The sequence below is a fragment of the Yarrowia lipolytica genome, chromosome 1B, assembly GCF_001761485.1.
Source record: "Yarrowia lipolytica chromosome 1B, complete sequence".
NCBI classification, from domain to species: domain Eukaryota; kingdom Fungi; phylum Ascomycota; class Dipodascomycetes; order Dipodascales; genus Yarrowia; species Yarrowia lipolytica.
Window position 1 is genome coordinate 957546 of NC_090771.1, and position 25575 is coordinate 983120.

The following is a 25575-nucleotide window of genomic DNA, read 5'->3' on the forward strand; positions in this document are numbered from 1 at the left end:
TTTTACTTGACAGACAGACAGAACAACTACGACACACAGCAACGACACACAGCAACGACACACAGCAACGACACACAGCAACGACACACAGCAACGACACACAGCAACGACACACATTTTCGCCACCCGAATTGAAAAACTGGAATTTGAAGCCAGAACCGGCCCAAGCAGTCTATCGTCTAGTCTCTCGGCCTTGGTGTGCAATTGGCCGACATTCTGTCTCCATCACGTGTTTCAAACAAGGTTTCGGGGTTGCTCCAGACGTTGAAAATTACAGTTGGTGACTCAGTATCGTACATTGTGGAAATGTGGAGTATCGTACGAGTGCGGTTTCCAAAGGCGTGAGTGAGTGGCGAACGGCGATTACAAAGCAATTGTCCACGAGAAGTGGTGGTCTCCTTGCTCTCAAACCTGGGCCTTCAAGCCGGCAAGGCCGCGTCACGGAGTTCGACTTGCTCTCTAGTCCAATTTTGAAGTAATTTCATGTTCCGAACTTGCGACTGCGACTTGGAGGAACTTTCGGCGGGTTTTCGGAGGAACGGAAAAAGCCCAGCCTCGAATAGTCCACTGGACCCGCTTCTCTGGCCAATGGGAAGACAGCATTTGACATGACTCACAATTTGAACGCTTAGTCTGTGTTCGGAACCAAAGTCGGAATCTTCCGTGAATACCAAATACCTGCCACACAAATGGCAGAGTCATACGCAGGCATGTGGCTGTTTTTCCGAGCCAGCAGAAGCTCAGTCGATAGCCGGCAGCCAGCAATCGGATTCTGTCTATCACTCTCGTCGTCTCTCCGGCTATTGGTCTGCAGGAACATGTTTTCTGCCGGAGACTTGCAGTCCTGAATCGCTGCGATGTCGGAACCGAGGGCCATGATGGTGGTTGGACGCAGTAGCTGGGGGGTTTTCTGGACAGAGATATCGCAAAAGCGGCCCCAGATCCGAGTTCCTCGCCCAAATCTAGCCCCCGGGGGTCTTTTTCCGGCCGAAAACAGCCCTGTTGTCGACCCGGAGTGAGTCAAGGTCTGGGGTTTTATATATATATATATATATATATTTTATTATTTTATATTTCTATATATTATATTCTATATTTTATGTTATATATTTTTATTTTATGTATTAATTTTTTTGAGAGAGCCAACGTGCGGCTGTTTTTACCCCAGAAATAGACCGAGGAGAACAACCCACAGCGGAAGCCAGACCGGCGAAAAACGGCCGGCGGCAGGAAAAAACACAAAAAAACATAAAAAACAAAAAAAACATAAAAACCAAACGGTCACGTGACACAGAGCCTTTCCTCTCCCCCGCGCTGGGGTTTGTGGAGGTGTTCAGGCCGCGATTCGGCCGACTTTTGGCCTCGGTTTGCCACTGGTTCAACATCACATGATTTCCCCAAGTGTGGAAAAGCCTGGAAGTCCGGACTCGACCCGAGTTTATTTTTTTCACTGCAAAACCCTGAGAGAGGACGGAGCACACACATGCTGGACGAAAAAGACAGACAGAAAAACAACAGACACAAACAGCAGCGACACAAAAACAAGAGCCCCGTATAAATAAAAAGGCGGGCTTCCGCCACATCCGCCACATCCGCCACCTCCGCAGCTCATTCTCCTTCCGCCGATACCGCACTCTGCACAGTCGACTGCACTAACCACGCCTTGCTCATGTACCGGGACAATAGAGTTTGCGATGACACATTTTCATATATATATACCACAGTCTTTTCTGGCACCTGTCGTGACCGACCCCCGAAAGACAACCGCACATCACACTATGCCCTACCTGGCCGATCCCTCCACCAAATACAAGCCGTTCCCCCCGATCAATCTGCCCAACCGGCAGTGGCCGTCGAAAACGCTGCAGAAGCCCCCGCGGTGGCTGTCGACGGACCTGCGGGACGGCAACCAGTCGCTGCCGGATCCCATGACCATGGCGGAGAAGAAGGAGTACTTCCAGAAGATTGTCGACATTGGCTACAAGGAGATCGAGGTGGCGTTCCCGTCCGCCTCGCAGGTGGACTTTGACTTCACCCGCTTTGCCTGCGACACCGCCCCCGAAGACGTGTGGATCCAGGTGCTGGCTCCGTGCCGAGAGGATCTCATCACCCGAACCGTCGAGTCCGTCAAGGGCGCCAACAAGGCCATCATCCACATCTACCTCGCCACCTCCAAGTGCTTCCGGGACATTGTCTTCAACCATTCGCGAGAAGAGGCCCTGGCCAAGGCCGTGGCATGCGCCAAGCACGTGCGAGCCCTGACCAAGGACTCGGACGACCCCGAGTGCAAAAAGACCACCTGGGGTTTTGAGTTCTCCCCCGAGACCTTCTCCGACACCGACGTGGACTACGCCATTGAGGTCTGTGAGGCCGTGAAGGCCGCCTGGGGCCCCTCCGAGGAGAACCCCATCATTTTCAACCTCCCCGCCACCGTCGAAATGGCCACCCCCAACATCTACGCCGACCAGATTGAGTACTTTGCCACCAACATTTCCGAGCGGGAGAAGATTTGCATTTCTCTGCACCCCCACAACGACCGAGGTTGTGCCGTGGCTGCTGCCGAGCTGGGCCAGATGGCCGGAGCCGACCGAGTCGAGGGCTGTCTGTTTGGCAACGGCGAGCGAACCGGAAACGTCGACCTCGTCACTCTGGGTCTGAATTTGTACACCCAGGGCGTGCATCCCAAGATTGACTTCTCCGACATCACCTCGATCATCGACATTGTGGAGCGATGCAACAAGATCCCCGTGCACCCCCGAGCTCCCTACGGCGGCCAGCTGGTGGTGTGTGCCTTCTCCGGCTCTCACCAGGACGCCATCAAGAAGGGCTTTGCTCGAATCGAAGACGTCAAGGATGAGGTGGCCGAGGGCAAGCGACAGTGGCAGATCCCCTACCTGCCTCTTGACCCCAAGGACATTGGCCGAACCTACGAGGCAGTCATTCGAGTCAATTCGCAGTCCGGCAAGGGAGGAGCCGCCTGGATCATTCTGCGATCTCTGGAGCTCGATCTGCCCCGAGGCCTGCAGGTTGCCTTCTCCAAGGTGGTCCAGAAGGAGGCCGAGGTGGTTGGACAGGAGCTGTCTGCCCAGCAGTTGGTGGATCTCTTTGAGCGAGAGTACGGCGTGTTTGAGGAGCAGCAGGGCAAGTACCAGCTGGACGACTTTGAGGTGACCAACAAGTCCAAGGAGGAGCGAGAGCTGACCGGAGCTCTGACCGTCGAGGGCAAGCGAGTCGAGCTCAAGGGTACCGGTAACGGTCCCATTTCGTCCTTCCTGGATGCCATCAAGAACGCCTTTGGCTACAACCTCGAGGTTCTCAACTACCACGAGCACTCCATTGGTAAGGGTTCCAAGACCAAGGCTGCTACTTACATTGAGCTGGCCTATGAGGAGGACGGCAAGACTTCCAAGCGATGGGGTGTTGGTATTGACGAGGATGTTTCCCAGGCTTCTATTCATGCTATTCTGTCTGCCATGAACGCCATTAGCGAGTCCTACAAGAAATAAGCTGGAAGCGATTTGGCTTTGACATGAACCGTTGTCGATTCCCAGTCTGAGTCTGGGCGGATCGCAACTCCACCTCGAAAGCGAGTAGAAAAATTATTTAATGTAGCATAATTGATTATTGAGATGACAAGGAGCTGGAACCTGGATAATTGAAGGGGATCACGTGGTAACAAGAGTTGCTTTATTCAGATTTTTCTTTATTCAGGTTTTTTTTTCAATCTGGTGAATCAGAAAGCACCGTATGACTTACTAATTTCTACTTGAATTTACTTGGGTTTAGTTAAGCAGAAAACCATGAAGACTTGTTAGTCATCAACGAGTGGGATTTTCTGGACTATTATTTCCAAGAGTAATAAGACAGTCACGGGGTCTTCGATAAACCACGTCTCACCACTACAGCTCTAGTTCTACCGCCTCATACAGTCTCTTAACTCTCGCCCCATCTATCAGCCAGTCTAACCCTCTTGGAAGTGTCCGTGGGGGAGTTCCAAGGCAACAACCTTGATATAGAAGCCCCTCAGGTGGATATTTAGACGTACAGTAGATTTTCAGAGCGTGTCTCTCGTCTTTGTTGCACTTTTAACTGTGTCATATCTTTTCAAAAAAAAAGTGGGGTGCAGCTCATACGACATCTCAGACTTTGATCTGAGTCAAACTGAGGGAGTACCAGTTGATTACAGTATACAAAATGGCTGGGAAGTGTTGGAAATACAAGTGCTAACGTTCTGTGTGTTGATTCCAAACTGTCCAAGTATTGTCCACTTCACGGATGGACTGAATTGAACACAACGGTTCCAGACGATGAATAATCTCGCCAGGTGACCTGCGTAACCTTGAGCTCAGTGTGACTACAGCCCTGTATGGCTGATCTGGTGAGCTTGCGTGTCTCAGTCATCTCATGATCACTGTCTACGTAGCTCAAAGTTGACTTTGTTCCCCAGGTTTTAGACTGTAGATGTCTTACCGGGAAATGTCGGTTGAGAAATGCTACAGAAAAGGTGGGAACCCGGGGACTTGAGAAACGGATTCTACTGGCCGAGAGCATCATTTTCATATAGATATTATTGCAACACCTTCAAACCTGACAATTCCGTATTCGTTTGATGATGCTCAGGCACAGGCTGAATTGCTACCGATCCAACACTGACCCAGACTCAAATCTTGACCCTATACAGCCACCTCGAGACTCAGAGCTGTTGGACTACCTTTTTGGGCTCCCGTAAAGCGGGGTTAGTGTCACCTGGAGTAGTCCCACTATGTAAAGACTAGACAGCCTAGTGTGCGACTACTGTAGACAATGGTGGAGTAGCTCGAGCCGTGCAAGTATGGGGAAGAAAAGAAGTGTGATGGTGACTCCGAAAGGCCTGGTAGATATTCCCGGAAAAGGCACCCAATGCACGCTGGCCAGAAACATCAACGCTTCTCCGACATGGTGCAGTTATTTTTTTCGATACTGCATACATGTCATCCAACTGCACCAACAACTCCTTGTTCAACACGCAAACCCTCGAGAAACGCGTGAGACCGCCTGAAACCTCCCTCCGGGGCTTCTCCATTTGACACAGTCGACTCAAGTCCGAGAAACCCTCTCTTTGTGTGGTTATCACGGTCTAGGTTAACCGTAGCTGCATACGCGAGACTAGTTGTAGCGTGGACCCAGAAGGAGTCACAAGGGAGATATCAACACCGGGAGTTGACCAAATTGTCGAAGATACACACATCGTTATACAAACCAAATTCTAGCTCCACAGCTGTACCGGTTCCGCTGTAAAAACACCTTTTCTCCAACCTCAAAGTTTCATCCCACCTATATCCGACAATGTCTTACTCCACACACATAGTCAAGTAAGGGGCACACGAGTGCTTGTCCCATACGAGCTGCCACGCGGGGGAGCCAGGGAGATGCCATTTTTCCGGTCGTAGCAGCGGCTCAGATAATACCTTGTTCTATTTCTCATCAAGTCACCGTCGAGCTCATCAAAGTTCCATTTGGGGAAAAGAGAAAAATGACGACATGTACCAACCTGAGACGGATCGTCTACTTATATGGGCCCATATAATGAGCGGAAGAAACGGATCGATATAAGCAGTCACGTGACATGAACCTTTCCCCGGCGGCGTGGATTCGGGTACCGCTATGTGAGATCTCTTGGTTCTGATTATCTGTTGCTAACTCCGGTAATTCACAAGTGCTAAATAATACCACGGGAGTCGTAAACCTGCACTTCTCAGAGGCACCCCTCAACGTCCTTTCTGCATCGTCCCATTTGCATCGTAAGATGATAGTCCTCTACTAAACCCTCGAAATCGTATTCTTAATCGAAAGGAATCGTCTGAGCAAAAGAATGTGAGACAGGTTGAATATGGGACCATGTTTTGGAGATGGGGTAGTGTCCACCAGTATGTTTGATTTCAGCACATGTCCCGAGGTTCAGGGACTACAATACATACATATCGGAGTTAACAGTTTCTGTTTACGATCAGGCACAAGATGTATATTGACTAGCCCCTTACTACTACACAGACAATACCTCGTTGGAGTGAACTTTCGCATAAGTTTACAGTACGAGTATCACGAGTGAGAGTACAAGCGCGAGTAGCCGTAATTCTACAGTGTTTGTAGGGCTTCTCTCACGAGAGGCTGAATGACAAGTGTACTTGTACTTTAGCGATACCGGTAGAGGAGCTATTAATCTGGATTTGACCCTGGAGTTGGTCGGGATCTTGGCTCTTGGTATAAATATATAATCATTGTTCCTGTCTATACCCCAAATCTGACATTCTATACATGACAATATCTCAACAATATAGCATAGTCCCGTCTATTAGACCCTCTGGTGAGTCGGAGGGGGACCGGAGACTGCACAATCTGCCCAATCTGCACCAACGGGGCTGTATGGTTTGTGAAAGGTTCGATCCACGCGGTCGGCTCCCGTGCGAAAAAACTTTTCCTCTTCGCGCTTCACAGCGCCCCTTGCAAAAGTTGCAAAAAAAAGTTGCAAAAAAAAGTTGCAAAAAAAAGTTGCAAAAAAAAGTTGCATGTCCTCCAATGAGCGGGTCGATGCGTCTAATCTGGCACGTGGCTGCATGTCCATGCACATGTATGCACGTTTCTGCATACATGATATTGTTCTACCTCCATTGTTATGCACTCGGAGCTTAGATTATGGTCTGGGAATTTTCGGGCACGGATTTTTGGGGAGGTGTAGAAAATGCGGAAGGGGAGCTGAGAGCGCGAAAAGTGGGGATAATATTGGTGAGATTCAGATAAACATTTTGAAATTTCCCTCGTGAGAATCTGACGATCCAGTAAAAAGATATAAAATGTTTGCTACTTTCCAGATTGAGCGCATAAACACCAACTCTGTCGCTTTGGTCAGCTCATGACGAGCTATTGTCTGGATGATTACTGTTTAGATTCAATTTAAACGACTATTGTTCGGTGTGTTAAGCGTAGGTTTTGTTCCTGGTCATCAGTTGGACGGGCAGTGGTGACAGAAAACCCCAATTAATTCGGAAAAAAGACAGAAACAGGACTAGTCCCTTCGGACAACCAATCGCAACAAGTTGGTACCCGAAAACCGCCCCCAAACCCCCCCAAAAGCCTCTGTAGCTCGGCTCAATGCACTGCCTCCGATCGACAATCTACAGACCCACCAATAAGTATAATAGACACAACTTTCGGCACAGTCAGATGCACCGTAATGCTCCCAGATAGCCCACTAGCATTGCCCCACCCGGGTCTCGGAGATGTAGGTTTCAAGAGACGAATCAGGCGCAAGTTTCTCGCTATAAGATCTACATGAATGGTAGGGCATCGCGAAGGCATGTGATAAGGAGTACAAAGTTCCGCTAGTGCGTGGTGAAGCTTCTAGAATGGGCTGTTTGACGACGATAACCACGGGAGATCTGTTCCATGGCCGAGGAGAGGTAGTTGGAGAGCAAAAGACGTGTGATTAGTAAAATATTTGAGCGAAAAACATTTGTTAATCTACCACCGGGGGACTCTGGAATCAATAGTGACCCCCACAATACCAAAAGTGGGGGTCATCGTCAACCATCACTGCACTGCTTGTTTTAGACATACAAAGAACACGTGTACTGGTCTAGAACATTGGAGTTGTTGTCTTTTTTGTGTCATTGTCGTCCATTGTTTGTCCATTGTCGTCCGTTGTTCATCCATTGTTCATCCGTTGTGAATTGTTCATGCATTGTTGTCCATTGTTCATCCCACAAAGATACCTATTTGGACCAGATAGAGCTAAATGAGTTAGACAACTGACCCTTTAGGCCTATTAAAGTCTATCGGGGACTCTACGAGTCCAACAAGAGTTTTTTGGGGTTTTTTTTGATGCTTTTTGACACTGTACTTTGATGGGTTCTCACCATGATTTGTTGATGCACCCTTGACTCTCCAAAATGAGCTGTTGAAGAACGGCAGTCGTCGAGATTCTTCCGATACAATCCAATTTTCCACTCCCCATCCCCCAAATCTCCTCCCAACCCCCACCCTTGCAAGGCTGCTTCATAAATCGTCGCTATCATAACCTCGTTCCTATTACCCACCGTCCCTGAGAGTAGACGTGACGGAAGAAGCCCGTGATAAAAGGAGCTGTGCGGAAGATGAATCCATTGTCCCGAGCGGAACTTTGTCCAACAAAATGGACTAGGTTGACCTCCCATTGTTGAAAGTACGGACAAAACACGAGCTCGCTATGAATGTTCTCGAAACGCAACTTACCGACACGAACAAGCCGTTGACAAACAAACAAAGACCATTGAAATAATGGAGCCACACATACTATTGAATCTATCAACTTTCGGGACGTGTGAATCCTTCCAAACGCGTCTTAGAGATGCTTCACAAAGCACTTCACCTTGGGCAAACAACAAGTGTGGAAACTGAACGCAAGTCTGGTGCAAATATGAATTAGTTGGAATAGAAATGACGAGAAATTCACGAAAAATCCAACGACACAAGTATCAAGCATGCAGCGTAGATATTGGCTCGATTACAAGTAAAATTCTACTTTAGCAAATGTAAAGCCAGGTCAGTACAAAAGGAGTAATATACGGGGAATATGAAAATCATAACCCCTCTCGTTGATCCCCGGATTCCTCTAAATGTCAGTGAGATCGGCCATTCTTCTGTTTTCGTCACTTTTCCGCAGCTAAGACACAATCTCGCTTACCTACAGAACCCGGGTGGGAATGTAATAGCAGGAGGGAGAGGGGAGGAAGGGCAGCAGTCGTATTGTAGCCGAAGTGGAAGCCACATTGTGTTTGCTTTTTTTAGCCAGCCACTCTAGTTTTGTCAAAAAGCAAACTCCTAATTGAATGTTTCCGATGTTGGTATAGGTACATAGTTGACGGACACTTTCCAGGATCGTTTAGAACTGTAGTAGCTATTGGAGAGACTTGATAAACGGATACAGACACGGGTGGAGAGTATTTCTGGACAATCACAACATGTTGAAACTCCCTAGTTGTTGAGTAGCTTGAGATATAGTGACAAATGCTGTCATTTGGCGTAAAATGTCGCCAGAATACGAAAGAGAGATCTGGGGGGTTTAAAAAAGAATTAGAGTGTTTCAGAAGCATCAATAAATGGGGTATTATCTACATTTAGAAACTTTGGAGTATTTCTACAGCCCATTAAAGGTATACATACGGCTCAATGTGAACGTGGCTAACTCGAGATTGAGAAACGATGGATAAATGGAGAGTTGAAAACCTCACAATGATTAGTTTCATATTATAATTGTGGAAATATATCTTTTGAAATCACGTGATTTGTAAAAGTTGTGCACGTTAATGAACATTGACGGAAAACTATAGAAAATGTGTCTAGAATGACGATTATTTGTTCAGTTGAAATGGAGGAGTTTGTAGAAAGATGTAAATGACTGGCGAGTGTTATTTTAATAATTAAATTTCAAAATCGGGCTGTTTTTCAACCATTTAGCTCTGGTTTATTATCTGCCAGAGTTCATATAGTAAATGCCAATGTCCGAACGCAAAGGGGAGCTGTGAGGATACATAAAGTGGGGAATGAATAAATAACGGAACATCTCATCAGATATGAATATTTTTTTGTAAGTTTTTCTGGTGAAGAATCTCTCTTTCACCCTCTTATATACTATCTCACCCTCTGACGTCTACAGCCATCATAGTATAGTGGTTAGTACACCACGTTGTGGAGATTGTGTCATCACAACAAGACCGTGGAAACCTCAGTTCGATTCTGGGTGATGGCAGAACCCCGAGTTCTCTTTTTTGTTTTCGTCTGTCGTCTCTCTCTCCGTCTGGTTGGTATCAATGCGTTTATGTTACTAAGATAACGGCAAATATTCTGTTGAATCTGAAGAGAAGTTGAAAAGATATACGACAGACATTTTATAAGAGTCGCAAGGAACACAACACCGTTTCAATGTTTCCAATAACTTGGATATTCCTTCTTTTGTATACATTTCTGGCGAACAGGGAGTGTGAAATTGTGGACGATTGCGGGAGAGTTGGGGAGGAACTTGGAAGGAATGATCCGTGGAGCTGGGTACTTATGATCAATTTCCTTGAGTATCTTCGAATCTGTCATGTGCTGACTTGAAGAGGTTCAAACTAATCTCATTTGAACATCGGTATACGACAGTACTGAAATGTACCGTATGGTATATATTAGTCCTCATTACTGGCGACAGAACCGCTATCACTCAAGAAATGATGACTAAAGCAGGTTAAATATCTTTTTATGAAAGAATCTCTTTGATCAGATATATATTGACTGAACTAGTGGCGTTTTGTTCCGTGCTCTGGGTATCTACATCGGATCACCAGTTGGGGAGGATATCGACATTGCAAAACCAACCGATTGATTTTACTAACTTGATTTACTAACTTGATGACGCTTACTAAGTCGATTTGAGAAGAGATCAACATGGTCTGAGCAATATTGATGGAGTTGGATACAGAATCAGAATCCGAAACATCTCTGGTGATAAATAGTGATATAGAGACCACGCTTCACGAGAACCACACTAGAGCTTTGTAGAGAGATTGTTCGTACCCAGCGACTTGAAACACTTCACAATGATTATTCATAACGGTATCTATTCTAATATATATGATATGCTTCAGTTCTCCCTGGTTACAGTACCGGTTGCAATACTTCACGAGTATTTACGTACCAACAGACCCACCATCCTCACCCCCTCCTTCAAAAACAGTACTATTGTTGAGGTGTGATATTCTTCTTGTCATAGGAGAGCCTTGACGACTCAACTACTACAGCTTGTCCATGTCTCCCAGGACGTGCACGGTAACATGCTCGTGCTTCGAACAACCTCGAATTCACATTCGCGAACCCACGCTCGCGCACGTTTCTCTCACTCGCGCCAGTAACTCGTGCCCATCTCCTTCGCGCACGCTAGTGAGAAATGTATTGGAACACAAAACTCACCTCGTCAAACTCCTCCTCCTGCCGCAGCAACAGATCCTCAATCTTCCCCATGGTTCCCTTGTAGTAATGGTTCCACGTGGTGGCGTCTCCATACAGCATGGCAGGAGCCCTCTGGTACTGCTTCCCTCCACGGCATCGTTTACACTCATACATATCGTGGGTGTTGCAAGGGGTGGCGTCATCGTACGAAAACAGCTCCCGCAAGTTGGACATGGAATAGTGCCGCTCCACGTCCTGCACCTCGTCAACCACACAGGTCGACAGGGACTGCTTCATGGACTGCCGCTGGAAAATCTTCTCCTCAATCGTGCCAGTAGCAATCAGACGGTAGACGAAACAGTCCTTCTTCTGGCCATCTCTCCATACTCGAGCGAGAGCCTGCTGATCTGCGGCAGGGTTCCAATCTGGATCCATCAAAATCAGACGGTTAGCTCCAATTAGATTCAAACCGCAACCTCCGGCCTTGGAAGAGAGCAGGAAAATGAACTCTTGGCCCTCGGGGTCGTTGAATTGAGTCACCAACTTGGCTCGTTTGTTGATGTTCATGGTTCCATCAAGACGAAGACACCCATACCGTCTCTGACGACACATTTTTTCAATCAAATCGAGAGTGGCCGTGTAATTTGAAATGATGACAATCTTGTCGTTGGTTTCAGCATTGATTGACCGCAACATCCGCTCGAGAATGAGAAACTTGGCGGAGAAATGCGGATAAATGTCGCGATCACGCGACCCTCGTTCGTCTGGCGGCGCATAATCGTCTGGAAACACCTTTCTGCATCCCTCAATTTCGTCCGGCAGCTTCAGCAGATCTGGATGATTGCACAGCTTTTTGAGGATACCAATGGCATTCAAAGTGGTGGTTCCTTCACTGCTCTTTTCACCCTTCAACAAAGATCTGGCCTCCTTGGACGTTCGAAATTGCACATAGAGCGACTTTTGGAACGGTGCGAGATTGCAGAAGACAACATGTTCGTATTTGACTGGCAGATACTTGCTCAGAATGTCGTTGGTACGTCTGATGATAAGAGGAGAGACAATAGAGGCCATTTCCAGCAGTTTCGCCTCGGCCTTCTCCACATCTTTATCCGTACCATCGGCATCTCTGCCCTTGAGAATGGGAATCTCGTAGTTCTTTCGAAACTCGCCTTTGGTGCCTAGCAGGCCAGGATTGGAAAAGTTCAGCAGCGAAAAGTACTCCAAAAGATCGTTCTGGATCGGAGTACCTGAGAGAATGACTCGACGCTTCACATTGAGCTGATTGAGCGCGGTAAATGTCTGAGAATCGCCATTTTTCAGTTTATGACCCTCGTCAGCAAGTAAAAGACCCACCTCAGAGTCGGCAATGGCACCCACCTGGCGTCGTAGTGTATCATATGAGATGATGAGCACCGGTCGTGTGACTTTGCGGCCCTCAGCCTCGGCCCACTGTCTCAGACCAGCCGTCAACTCAGCCGGTTTCTGAGACCCATCCACGGCATAAGGAACAACGACTCCCTCCCCGAGCCACTTGACAAACTCGGCGGCCCAGTTTCGCACCAGAGAACTGGGGCAAACTACAATGGCCTTGGAAATCGTGCCCTTGCCCTGGGGACTCTGTTTCAGCAACGTCCACAACAGCGCAATGCACTGAAGAGTCTTGCCCAGACCCATTTCGTCAGCCATGATGCACCCATGGGCCTTGGGGTTGATGAGGCCGGTGGTGGCGCGGTACAGAAATTTGACTCCTTCGACCTGGTGTGGTCTGAGGATTTTGGCGAGCTTGGGATCAATTACAACTGGCACTTCCGGATACTCTTTGGGCTTTTGTTTATCTCTGGGGGAGATTCCGAGGATTTCTGCGAGCGTGAGTTTCTTGGGTATTGTTCTCATCTCCTCCACCGTCTCCACATCTGTCTCCGACTGCGACAGGGTCATTTCGGTGGCGGTCTGGATATCCTCTTCGGTGACGGCATCTTTTACTCCGTCGACGGTAGGGTCGTACAGAACAATAGCAAACTCTCCCGCGGGGTCGTGCAGCGGTCGGGGCACAAAATCCACCGGTTTGCGCATCCCCAGCGCCGGAAAAGATTCCACAAAGTCGTCATTTCGGTTTTTGAACGGCACTCGGAAGTTTTGGTTCAGGACCGCCAATGGATCACGGCGAACGACAGCACCTCCGCCACGTTTCTCGGGGTCGTCAGATCGGTACACTGGCGCATCCGGATCGCCTTCCGTGTAGTTGACGGCCGTTCTGGCGCGTCTGGACGGCTGCCAGTTGGAGTTGTAGCTGGAGCCAGACGACGGCGCCGGGCGCTTGAACGGCTTATGTAATACATCCATGGGGTCCCTGGGGCGTTCTGCCGGCAATCCGTGCTCGCGAATCTGACTGGGAGCCTTGTTTCGTCTCATTTTGTAGTTGGGTGGCAACGGTGGAGAAGTAGAGAGTGTTGTGTGGATCAGGATACATATTTGACGCGCAAGGTTTGGGTAAATTAACAGACGCGTGGGACGCGGGGGACGCGACGGACGCGACGGACGCGATTTTGCGTGATTACTGTGATGTTAGCGATGAAAACGGACTGTGAACGTGATTCAACAAAACTTGGTTGTACAAGGATTTACGTAAGTCGTCAAATAGTAGTTTTTAAACGGCACGAAACCGTGACCCCTAAACCCAAGCAAAACACCTTACAAAAACGCTCCAAAAACACCAATATCGGTCACATTAGAAATATAAAAGAGTCAATGACTTCTCCAACGGGCTCAAAACAGGTTATTCCATACAAAATTCTTGGTATCTTGCCTCCATCGTCCTCATTTTCATTCCATCAGAACGTACAGTTGTGTCTGTATGTACGTATGGGCACTGAACTGAAATTGAGCCTCATTTGGAACAGAAAATTGTCACAGATTTGTGTGTAAAACGTCATCCAGTTATGAGAAGTATTTTGAACTTTTCCGATTCCTCTCAGATTTCCTCTCCGATGTATACAACATGATTTGTGGTGCAGTTTGCCATGTTAATTGATATTCCACCTTTGCCACACTCACCAACTAATTCTAAGTAAATGAGGTTGATATTAGAACGACATTACATGACCCCTAAACTATCCTTAACTATATCTAAGTAAATCTAGCACCTTGGAGAGATGGAATAATTCAAACCTGAGCATTGTAGTACAGTGAGTCAACATTCTATTTGGATTCATTTATATCTACAACGCATTCTAGCGGATTTCCTCAACTAATCTCCCGTATTCAGTTGTCTTGTAGATAGGCAGAAACCAATGAATAAAAAGGGTGATTCTGGTTGAGTACATCAAAACATAGAATTCTACGAGTAGGACCCGTATCCTATGTTTCTTTCATCAAAACATAGAATCCTACAAGTAGGAACCGTATCCTACTTGTTTTTCAACTGGAAAATGTCCAAGCAGTCAGTAGACAATCACGTCTCTGTTTGGGGTCTGGCAAGGGAAAGTCATCTAGTCTGGGTATAGGAAGATGGGACGATAGGAAGAAGCAAACGGCGAAGTTTCTTGGCCAATTGAGACAAGCAGAATCAGGTTTACGGAGTTGAAATAGTGAAATATAACGACTCAATGACGCACTTGTATCTGAGACTGTTACGGATATGCGGTACTCGTACTTAAACAAGTGACGGAATGATGAATATACTTATTAATATCCCCTTTTGACTGTTCAGCGAATCCTTTATAGCATGGTCTATTTATCTTGGTTCAAACTGTTTGATATAAGATATGATCTTCTCATAATGATCTGTCGTAGATGATGGTTGCACACTGAGAGGTCTGTTGACTGAGGAAAGGTCTTGAGCAGACATCTGACGGACGCTCAGCATAACCCAAGACATTGTTTTCCTCGACAGCGTTTTCCTCGACAGCGTTTTCCTCGACAGCGTTTCCCTCGACAGCGTTCCTCCTCACATCTTGACAAGCACCCCGTTGTCTACATCCGAAATGCCAAAGTCGTGCATGTGTGTTGCATCTGCGAGCACGTTAAATGTACAAGCATGTACGTATCATGCAGCAACATCTAACTGCAAGTACTGTAGCTACTTGAAGAATGACTTGATTTTGTGCCACCTTCTTCTTCTCTTACACAAACCACCAAAATCAAAGAAAACAGAAGAAAAAAACACAATACACGACCACTAACACACAGATAAACCTACACCACAAACAGGTGGACACACGCGGCGCACCGCACACCCGGATCACGACCGTGCCGGCTACACTTTGCATTTTACACAAAACGGAAGCAGGATACCACGACGAGGGCTCTGTACGGACTCTGACTCAAGTGTCGATGTGGAAGGGAGAACCGCACTGGCGGAGTCGACGTGTACCATGCGAAGCTGTATTAGTCATCACGAGCCGCAAGACTGTGGGTGGTGTGGTGTTGCATTGTGCCACCGAAATGGTTCTGTCTATCTGTCGCGCCATTTGTGGCTGTCAACAATCAGCCTCTCCGTAGCTCCACCATATTGACTATAAAATGACACTTCGTTTCATCGACAACCTCAATTCCCCCTCCATCACAGTGAGTATGCACTCATGATAACCACCACGACTCCTCTCACGACACATATCGTCATTCGAGTTCATATACTAACCCCAGTCTATCACCTACATCCACACACGCTACGTCCAGCTCAGCTACCATAAAAATACAATTCCATCAATAATACTTGTGGGGTTGCAGCGATTTGACGCTCTTTGCCGCCACGTGACGGAAAGTGCGGTAATCCTTGTCCTTGGGATTGAACTCCGCACATGCCGTGACGCAATCCAGCTCGGCCTCCCGGAGGCCCGCCTCCAACGTCTCGCGTCCTCGCGCCACCTGCTCGGAAATGTCAGGAATCGAAAACACCTTGCACACCACCTCCGTTACCACCGTCAACAGCGCCACGTTGAGCGTGGCCGAGCAGTGCGACGCCAGCTTTGGTCGCACGTCTGAGTACACCTGGATGAACTTCGTGGGCGCATCTGAGGCGGCGGTACTCAACACACCAAGGTACCGCATCTCCATCACCTCGTCGTCCTCACAGGTCTTGAACAACTGAGCTCCAAGAGCCAGAACGAATACTGTGGACGGGTGTGGGGACCGAATGTACGTCCACAGCGCATCGGGGCATTTGTACGACGTCATGGTCGGTTCAGTGTCGCTGTATCCAGCCAACCAGTAGTACGACCGCAACTTGGATCGAGATCGCGAACACAGATGCAAGAAGAAGAGGTAGCACAAGTGCGGCGGCGTAGTGGCCATGTAATCGTCGTCCTGGAAGTCAAACTCGGACCGCGGCGTCTTGGCGTACGTTTTGGCAGACACCTCGAGTAGAGTCTCGAGCACTGTCAGCGTTCTCGGCCGTGTCACACTCTTCTGCATGCCTCGCAGAATCGTGGCACACACGGCGGTCTCAAAGAACTCGCGGCTCATCTTGATGCCACATAGCGCGTCAAACTCGGCCCACGAGGTGTCATTCTCGATCGCCGGCATGAGCAGATCAGCCAGAGAGCCGTTCAGAAAGTCACCATATTTGTCCAAGCTCTTGACAACAGCATCCAACAGACCCATGGCAGCGTTGAACACCTCAGTGGTCTCGCTGGATCGCACACAGGCAATGGCGATCCAGAAGAGCCGGTCCACATAGATGGATGAGCGAGGGTCGAGGCCGCTGACCATCTTGGTGAGACACGAGATGGCACACACGGCCATGTCTCTGGCCAGCTCTGGATCCTCGATGGTCATCTGCTTTACCAACAGCTCCACCACTCGTCTCACCATGTCGTCCTCAACCTCCGTCTTGGCCAGACATCCCAGCAAAACCAGGGCCCGGCCCTGGACAGCCGGCGAGTCGTTGAAGGCTGCACGGGCGACAAAGGTTATCCACCGCGTTCGCCACATATTCGCCTGGTCCTTGTCGCCAACCGTATCCAACAGATCGAGCAGAATCGAGCAGCATGACTCGAGATAGTCGACGTTGGCAACGATAGAGTTATCCATGTCCGTGGATGACGACGCCGAGTAGTTGTCGGCGTGCAGGCCAAACAGCAGACGCGTCTTGGGCTCGTTGATCTGACTCAGCAGCGCCTGCAGCTTGGGGCTCTCACCGAACGAGTGCGCCGTGTTCACCATGAGATGGTACAGTGACTGGCGGAATTGCAGCGAGCCTGAGTCAACGAAGATGGAAACGATGAAACACACGTCGGCCAGATACTCAGTGGCAAGCATGGGAGCGTTAAAGAAAATTTCCCGGCACACTCGCAGAAGAATACCCAGCTCGTCCCAGTTGGGATGCTTGGACAGCTTCTTATGTGATGCTGACAGAGCCACCTCGGCAATGGCACGTGTGGCCACGACAATCCTGCCACACAGCGAGATTGACGGGAACGTGGTCAATAGTGAAACCATGTTTTCAATCTTGCTCTTGTCAGCCGAGTGGCCCTGGCCCTGCCAAAAGGTAACACGAGACACAATCTCGCTAACGAGCACTCCAGCCAGCTCGTCCTCTGAGCACAGCACCTTCCAGACCTGGTGCACAAAACAATGGTAGTTGGACGGGTTGCGGTATGTGATGTCGCAGAACTGGCCAATGAGACGCGCCGTCTTCTCGTAGCCATTGTGCTCGGTCAGAAACACGTACTCGTAGATATTTCTGATCCAGGGGCTCGCGTACGCAATCACCTCCTGGCGCTTTGAGTCGGACACGGACTCAAACGCCGTGAAAAAGTCGCTCAGAAAGTCATACGTCATTTCCGGACGGGTGATGGAGATTTCCTCGGATAAGAACGCTGCCAGTTGCAGCGAGAGATGAGGAACTCCAAGACCTTCGCATGGCATGAGATTCTGACCAAAATCGAGGGCAAACGACGATTGAAGGAGACACAGAAGACGGTAGGCCGTTGTTCGAATGCTGTTGTCGTCAGACACCAGCGATCGCAGACCAATGTTCAGCAGAGCTGGGATGACATCCTCCGGTCGGACAATCAACTTGTTGAAGTCTGTTTCAGGCTCTGCGGCAACATGTTCTCTAGCGCGGACTTCGTTGATAGTTCTCACGATCTCGCTCTTTCGAGGAGATAGGAACCGCAGCTCGCCACCGCTGTATACGACGACGAAGCCTTCCTCGGTCTCAATGACGACGGACACTGTAGAGATCAGAATACTGTCCACCGTTCTCAAGGGGGCATCGGGGAAAGGGTACGCAAGGTCGGCAGCCATAATCCGGATGAAATCCTCGCCGACCTTGAAATCAACGTTGCGGAATGGGGGCTGGCCAGGCACAGTCACCACTAGCTGGCTCTCGGCGCCCTCCATGCCTGCAGGCATCACTTGCCGCACACGGTATTCGTACCCTCCCTCCTTGAGCTGCGCTACGGTGTACGGCAACAGCGACAAGGAGGTAATGTCGAACGTGTCCTCAATGTTGCTGGGGTCTAGGAACCTCCAGGGGATCTTGTCGGGGTTGAGAAACTCCACTGCTCGAAACACCTCCTTGGTGTGTCTGAATCTGTCTCCAAAGCCTACAGAGCAGTTGAGAAAGTACAGAGCAATGCAGTTGCTGAGCATCTTGGCAGGCGCCATCTTGGCAATTGACCGGAACACGGTGTGGTCAAAGTAGTTCTTGTCGGTATAAAACGTGGCGTCCACAACCACAGCAAACTTTTGCTCCCACAGCTTGAGCGCCACTTGATAGAATCGATAAAGCAGGTACTCCGTGTCCATGGTGTTGGGGTCATGCATGCGGCAGTTGACCACAATCACAGGAATACCGTCCTTCCGCACAGCCATGTGCACCACCTGGGACTTTTGGGTGGCCACAGAGACGTCTCTGTGCATGTTCTTATGGATGAACTGCCGGATAGGAGCCTCATCATCAGAGGCTGCAGTCACCGAGTAGAATGCCTTGGGTTTCTTCATGGTGCTGAGCAGGATAGTCAGGTTCTTACTCTTCTGGGCTACACTGTCGTCGTCAGTCACGTGATCGGTTTGCAGATGAGACCGGAGCAGCTTCTTGTAACGCTTGTCCAACGCAATCCGGTGGTAAATGTCTTCCCAGTGGTTGTACAGAAACTTGTGCAGCCCGAGCTGGGAGGTGTACAGGTCGGCTGAGACAACGGGGTCAGGGGTCTCGTCGCGGGCGAGAATGACACCCGGTGACGATGAAATGTCACGCAGAAAGCCGCTCACAATGCCCGTCTGGGAATCCAGGAAGTCACGTGAAATACCGTCCATCTGCACACGGGCACACGTGCCGTTCGCCATGTTTTGGAGCAGCTTGGCGAGCTGCAGACATTCCTTCCGAGTCTCACCAGTGAGCTTGGCAGTGACTAAACCTTCACTTTCTGGTGATACAATTGCAGGGCAAAAGAATCGGAGAAAGATGAAGGCACCAACTGCACTGGTAGGAGAAGATTTGAACCTGGCCTCAAAAACCGTCCAGATAGTGTGACAGATAGACTTCAGTTGAGGGGGGACGAGAGAGAGAGTTTTGGGAAATGAAGACACAAGCAGAGAAATGGCCTGCCCGAACGAGGTACTCATGTCACGTGCAGAGTCGACGGACCCTCGAGGCGAGAAGTTATCATCAGGAACACGTGATCCAGCTGACAAACGAGAGCCCACAGAGCCCATAGATGCCACACTCGCCGAGTCAGTCACAGACATGCCACTCACGTCACGAGAGAGGTCAGAGACGTCACGTGACAACACTCCTCGCAGAGTCTCGCGCAGGTAACCCTCTCCCACCCTTTTGGCGTACTTGCTGAGCATTCTCGTCGCCACACAGTTCCGTCTCAGCACCTCTGGGGCACTAGGGGCAGCCTGAATCTCGCGAGAAATCACCTGCTGCACCAGCTCCAGACTTCTGGGACCTGCCAAGTCCAGTAGAAGCTCACTAAGATTATCAGTCTCTGTGCCCGGACATCCCTCACAAATGAGATACGTAATGTCCATGTTAGTCATGACAAAAGCCACCAATTTTTCATACTGCTGCTCGTCAGACAGCACCTCCGGAACCTGGATCTTGCTGCCCACCATCTTGGTGAACACCTCCAGGAATGCCAGCCGAAGACGTGTGTCCTTGTGCAAGCCCAGAGGCAATGCAAACTTGAGTCCCACGTCAGCGTTGGAAGAAATCAAGTTGGACAGGGCCAGAATTGTCTTCTCGCGAATCGCACTCACCTTGTCCTTGGAAAAGGCTACTCCAGGGCTCATGTAGACTGTATGGTCGGGCGAGAACTTGTCGATCGTCTTGAGCAGCATGTTGAAGTGCATCGCAAAGGCTGCAATCTTAGACGATACGCCCCCGTCGGCTTCTACGGACTCTTCAGATGTTTCCAACTCGAGAGAATCCAGAGAAAGAGCCATGGCGGTGATGGAAGCGACCGCAAGGTCAATCTTCTGACGATGGAGATGGGTGGTGGGCGTCTTGATGTGCTCTGAAGACGGCTCTACAGTTTCCAGAGCCACCGACCGGAACCATTGCGACAGAATTGTCACCATGGAGGTTCGATAGACGGCATTGTGTCGAATATTCAAGCCCTCCTGCAGCTTGGCAATTGTCTGGGCTAACATGGACACCCGCAGCTTCAGTTTGATCACGTGACTGTCAGAGTCCGAGTAAGACTCGAGGTGTTTGGCGATACGAAGCGTCAGTGCTCCAAGATCAACGTTGATATAAAATTCCTCGGCATTGACTCGGGAGAGCACCGACTTCACAAAGGCTGCAACCTGCTCGGGCAGCAGCAGATTGTCGGATTTGCGCGTCACGTGGTCGTTGATGAGATGGTCGAGCTCGGAGAACACGTGATGGTAGGCGAGGGGCGACGCATCAATCGCCAGTACTTCACACGCAGTCTCTCTGATCAAGGCGCTCGGTGACACCATGAATCCCACCATGGTCTGCAGAAACTCGTACACATGGTCTCGGATGATTTGCACGGCAGGGTTGTCTGCAAACTGGGAGCTTGTGGATCGCACAAAACAGCCCGACAGCGATGCCAGAAAGCCCGAGTAGTTTCTCCATTGGTTGATGAGTCCATCTCGGGTGATTTCTGCGTCGGAAAGATGGCCAAAAATGGTGTTCAGCCGGCTCCACCGCTTTTCAATCTCTTTCCAAACCGACGTAATCGACTCAGAAGGGTAGTCGATTCGCTGGAGGTACTTTCTGAGCCGTTTCTGGAGTGCAGCAGGGCCAGTGAGCGCGTAAATCTGCTGGCAGAGGTCAGAGTAGACGGTGAAGTTCTTGGCAATGGTGAAACTCGTCGCGTCCGGGTTTGCCAGGAAAAAGTTGACGTTTTCGGTCAGAGACGTCTCCTTGACAACGATGCATAGACACCGTAGCGCCATTACATTGAGCTTCATGTCTGGAGACGCCAGTGCCATGAGAATGACCACCTCTGCGGCTCGAGAGGTTGCCAATCGAGACTCAGGCGACTCGATCGTGATGCCTTCCGAGTTCTCGCTCTTGAGATACTCGTACTGCTCGGCCATGTAGCATCGAGCGTCGAGGTAGCCCTCCAGCTTAGAGAAGAGAATGCGCCGCTTGATGAGAGTCAGCGACTCGACCCGTACGTTCGGGTTTACAATCTTCTCACATAGTACCCGGATCATCATACCAATAGAGCGGTACATTTTGACCACGTCGTCCGACTGCGTAGACTCGAGGTTCCGAGGGTCCAGCAGTTTGGATGCAAAGGCGGATGCGTCACGTGACAGCGTCAGGTCCTCGCTCAACATGGCATTCACAATCGGAAGAATAATGTTGGAGCCTTGCTGGAAGAGGTACGACTGCTGGAGGCCTGGATCGTGCGACTCAAACGACTGGTCAAAAAAGGTGAACGAGTCACGAAGAATAGACGCCAGGCTGAGCCGCTCACGCTCCTGGTCAGGCGTAGGAGTTGGTGAAGTCTCCAGAACAGCATGTCGGATACTCTTTTGGGTCACCATCTGAACGAGCTGCTCGTAAGCATCCTGGAAAGCAGGAGTGTCGAGTGGCGATCCATGGACTCCAGAACAAGACTTGGAAATACCATGGACGACATTTTGAAGGTACCGAGGGTGCGCATTCTTGGCGGTGATCATGGGGAGCACGTCACGAGAGATGGCGCCCTGGTTCAAATGCAGGTACGACGCCACAAACCCGCTCTGCACATCGTCGAAGTCTTGCACAAACGAAATCTTATGCCCGCTGGAAAACAGCACATTGTAAAGGTCCGGGTACACCTTTTGTGCAAAGGAAATCACTGGCGACTCTCGATTGTACTGCCAGATGAGCTGGGCACACGACACAATCTCGGACACACACGTGACGGCTATCGAGAAGGCCTTCCCAGTTGAGTTGAGGCTATTTTTGAGATGCCGCAGGAACGCCATCTCAGTGGTCCCGCTATCCAACCCCTTTTTGTAGTTATAGGATTGGAACGACGAGGGCACCAGTAGTATCAAGGTGGTCAGAAACTTGTAAGTCGAGGGCCGCATGTTGCCTTGGTTCTGCTGGTTGCTAAGCGTGTAGATGTAATTGAAGAAGCCCTGGGCCTCGATGGACGCGAGGTGGTCAATCTCGTCGATCCGAGCCAAGTCACGTGCATGTGTCACCATCCAGTGTTTGATGGACTTGCGCAAAAAGCCGAGGGCCAGTTGCTGGCACTTGGGGCGCCGGATGTGTGGGATCAAACTCCAAAAGTCCTTGAGAACGGGCAGTAGCGTGTCGCGGTCGAGAAAAAGCAGCGAGGCCAGCTCGGTGAGCTCGTAGTCTGTATTGTCGTCCTCTCCTGGCAGTTTGAGAAGTGCCAGTTTCGAACGTGTCAGAGCATACACCTCGTCCCAGTTTGTGGCACAGAGGAACCGAATTGCCCGGTTACAGTTGTACTCGATTTCGGTTAGCAACGACGGGTTTCGAATGTTTTTCGCGCTAATCAACTCGTCAATGTTCTGGATCTTGGGCTTGATGGTGATGATGAGCCCCAGCGTGCGCTTGACGAGGTTGGGGTTGATTTTGGGAGGGCGTGTGGAAAAGTACCGCTCCTTGTCCGATGGGGTGTAGCCGCCAGACTGGTCAGCCGACTCGGCGTAGAGACTCGCGTTGGTTTCGTCGTCGTCGGTGGTTGTGAACGGCTCGGCCGCGGGGGCGACGCCGACCTGTTTCATCTCGGAGACGCCATATTCCACAGCTTCCCAATGAGCGTCGATAAAGTCGGTCAGGAGACGGAGAATGACGACAAGGGAGCGGAGCTGGGCCGGTGAACGGGCCTCGACCGGCGTATTTCGGTCGTTCTGAGTTAGTACGGGGCCAGGCAGTGGGTTGTGCAGATCATAGGTCTGAGTGGATGCAACGGACGGTAACTAGAGGTGTTTGCCAAAGACTCACACTGCAGTCAGGATAAGTCGGTGGCATCGGATATGACATGAGAAAAGTCGAGGTGATGACCAATTGCTTCATTCGTACCTCCTGGTTCCTGATTCCTGATACTCACACAAATGACTCCATCCAGGAGCTGTAAAAAGCCAAAGAGATTTTCGCTGAAGGGGCCGTAGCGGCAGGCAGACATCATGGTTTTGCGGATGCATTGGAAGACGTCGTTGGATTCGGTTTCGATGATGGTCGCGTTGGTTGTGTGGGGGAGCTGTGTTAGTAACGAAGGTGGAAACGCAGGCCATGGGTCTGGGCGTCAACGGGGAAGGCTGTCTGAGCCGACAACCATAAAACTGTCGACGGAGATGAGCTGATAACAGATGGGGTTGGATGGGAGAGTGGGCAGCTGACGGAGTATTGCAACAGGAGCAGTGTGGACGTTATGAACATTGGATCTGTCTGCACAGACGTGGGAACCGCCATTGAGAACTCTTCACCGAGCACCTCACTGAGCACCCCACCGAGCACCCCACCGAGCACTTCACCGAGCACCTCGCCGAGCACCTCAACGCAGGTCCTGATGGCGATTTACAAACGGCACCGACAAAACGGAAACGGTGAAATTGTGACGCCACAACACCCCCCAAAAGCCATGAAAAAGACGCAATTGAGCTGTAAGCTGTTCGATGTATCCGTGTCGACCCATCTGCCACACATGTCGACCACCCCACACGAGACAACCCAATAGTGCAATAGTGCTCTAGTGCAATAGTGGTTCCCCCCGGTCCCGCCCATCATGTCATCATTTCCTCGACGACCATGCTCGGGCTCGTTTCGCTCTCTCTATACTCACCACGTGGCTCAATCTGGCCAGAACCGTCGGCACCAACGAATACGACATGGTGTTGTTGTGTGTGGAGGTTGTCTAAACTAGTCCGAGTGAGTCGCTTGGCTGTGTTTGCGTCGGTGTAACTGAGTCTGTCTTTGTGTAACAAGTGTCTGTGTACCAAGTGTCTGCGTAACAAGTGTTTGTGACGGATGTTTGCCAGTGTTAGCGGGGTTCGACGTCTGTGTCCCACAAATATGTGTGATAACAAAGGTCAAGATGTGGACCCCCAGAATCATGCAATGTGGTGAACCGAGATGGCTCCCAACGAAGTTTATATTTGAGTTGAGATATGAAGGGTGGGGGGGGTCAAAAAAACGAGACGCAGATAAAAGTAGAAAGGAGAGAAAATTGCTTGGATCTGAAAACACCGGGAGAATCGGACGAGTCACATGATCAGATTACCCTTGTCGGTGTCTCTTTACGGCCCGAATTGGCCGTTTTAACCTCCCCCCAAATCCTCCCCCTTCCCCTAACTCGTCCCACACAATTAGCTCGTCTATATATTAGCGCCCAGAAATGTGACGTTGAAAGACGTTGGACGGTTGAAACGTTGAACCACATGATGGGTCGACATGACGTGACGTGAAAGGAGGCGGGGAGAGAGAGCCAGCTCTACGCAGAAAGAGATGTACAAGTCTGGACAAGGCGGTATGAAGGCGGTATGAAGGCCGTGGCTAAGTTTTAGCCACTTCTACACCCGGCGGGAATGGCGGGTTGGGTGAATCCGATTCGACCAGAACAGCCCCAATATTGCAGATATAGACGATCCGACAGTGCCATTAGACTCGTCTCGCCCAGAGCTACATTTTGATACCGGTTTCATCCCCTCTTCTCCACCTTCTCCACCCCAATTTCAGCCTTATTGGGCAAATGCGGCTAACAGGAAAAAAGGCGAGACTCTGGGGTAATTTTTTTGACAATGGAAATTAAATTTTTGTCATGTGACCGGACGGAGCAGTTTGACAGAGGGAGGCTCCAGAAAGTGCAAGGTTGACGGGAAAGAAAATCGGAAAACGGGAGTGGCTTTGTTGGACGTGTTGTACCGCCAGTACTAAATTTCCGGACTATTTGTCTCTTTTCTGTCATTTTAAACCGTATTGATCGCCACCGTTTTTTTGTTCATCATCTTCAAGTAACCTTGTTTGTAGTCCAAGTATCGAACCCCAGAATTCGAGTTAGTTGGAGAGATGGAGGTTTGAGGATGATTTAATGCTTGTAGCGGTGCTTGGCGACTACGGAAATACTTTCGAGAACTTTTTCCGCTCAATTATGACTTTTACAACTCGAGTTAGAAGTCGTCCAACTTGCAATTCTCCAATTTAGTGTACATATCTACACTTAAAACAGCAATTACAATATATCA

The 25575-nt window shown here is 49.7% G+C and overlaps 5 protein-coding genes and 1 non-coding gene across 6 annotated transcripts; 2 read left to right on the forward strand and 4 right to left on the reverse strand.

Moving 5' to 3' along the window:
- Positions 1 to 271: 271 nt before the first annotated feature.
- Positions 272 to 603, reverse strand: YALI1_B09580g (uncharacterized protein; the record flags this gene model as incomplete). The annotated part of the gene is made up of 2 exons (XM_068282019.1): positions 272 to 457; positions 502 to 603. 2 exons carry the CDS (start codon positions 601 to 603, stop codon positions 272 to 274), a joined length of 288 nt encoding a protein of 95 aa, XP_068138120.1.
- A 521-nt stretch (positions 604 to 1124) lies between these two features.
- On the reverse strand, positions 1125 to 1592 carry YALI1_B09591g (uncharacterized protein; the record flags this gene model as incomplete). Its single annotated transcript, XM_068282020.1, has 1 exon — positions 1125 to 1592. The coding sequence occupies one exon, from the start codon at positions 1590 to 1592 to the stop codon at positions 1125 to 1127; it is 468 nt and encodes a 155-aa protein (XP_068138121.1).
- Positions 1593 to 1694: 102 nt separating this feature from the next.
- YALI1_B09592g (uncharacterized protein) lies at positions 1695 to 3506 on the forward strand (the record flags this gene model as incomplete). The annotated part of the gene is made up of 1 exon (XM_500606.3): positions 1695 to 3506. The coding sequence occupies one exon, from the start codon at positions 1695 to 1697 to the stop codon at positions 3504 to 3506; it is 1812 nt and encodes a 603-aa protein (XP_500606.2).
- Positions 3507 to 9669: 6163 nt separating this feature from the next.
- YALI1_B09672r lies at positions 9670 to 9763 on the forward strand. The gene has a single exon. It is a non-coding gene; the product is annotated as a tRNA-His (tRNA).
- A 1166-nt stretch (positions 9764 to 10929) lies between these two features.
- YALI1_B09708g (uncharacterized protein) lies at positions 10930 to 13353 on the reverse strand (the record flags this gene model as incomplete). The annotated part of the gene is made up of 1 exon (XM_500607.3): positions 10930 to 13353. One exon carries the CDS (start codon positions 13351 to 13353, stop codon positions 10930 to 10932), a length of 2424 nt encoding a protein of 807 aa, XP_500607.3.
- A 2292-nt stretch (positions 13354 to 15645) lies between these two features.
- On the reverse strand, positions 15646 to 24224 carry YALI1_B09807g (uncharacterized protein; the record flags this gene model as incomplete). The annotated part of the gene is made up of 3 exons (XM_066094208.2): positions 15646 to 23244; positions 23445 to 23594; positions 24177 to 24224. The coding sequence occupies 3 exons, from the start codon at positions 24222 to 24224 to the stop codon at positions 15646 to 15648; spliced, it is 7797 nt and encodes a 2598-aa protein (XP_065950280.1).
- Positions 24225 to 25575: the final 1351 nt, after the last annotated feature.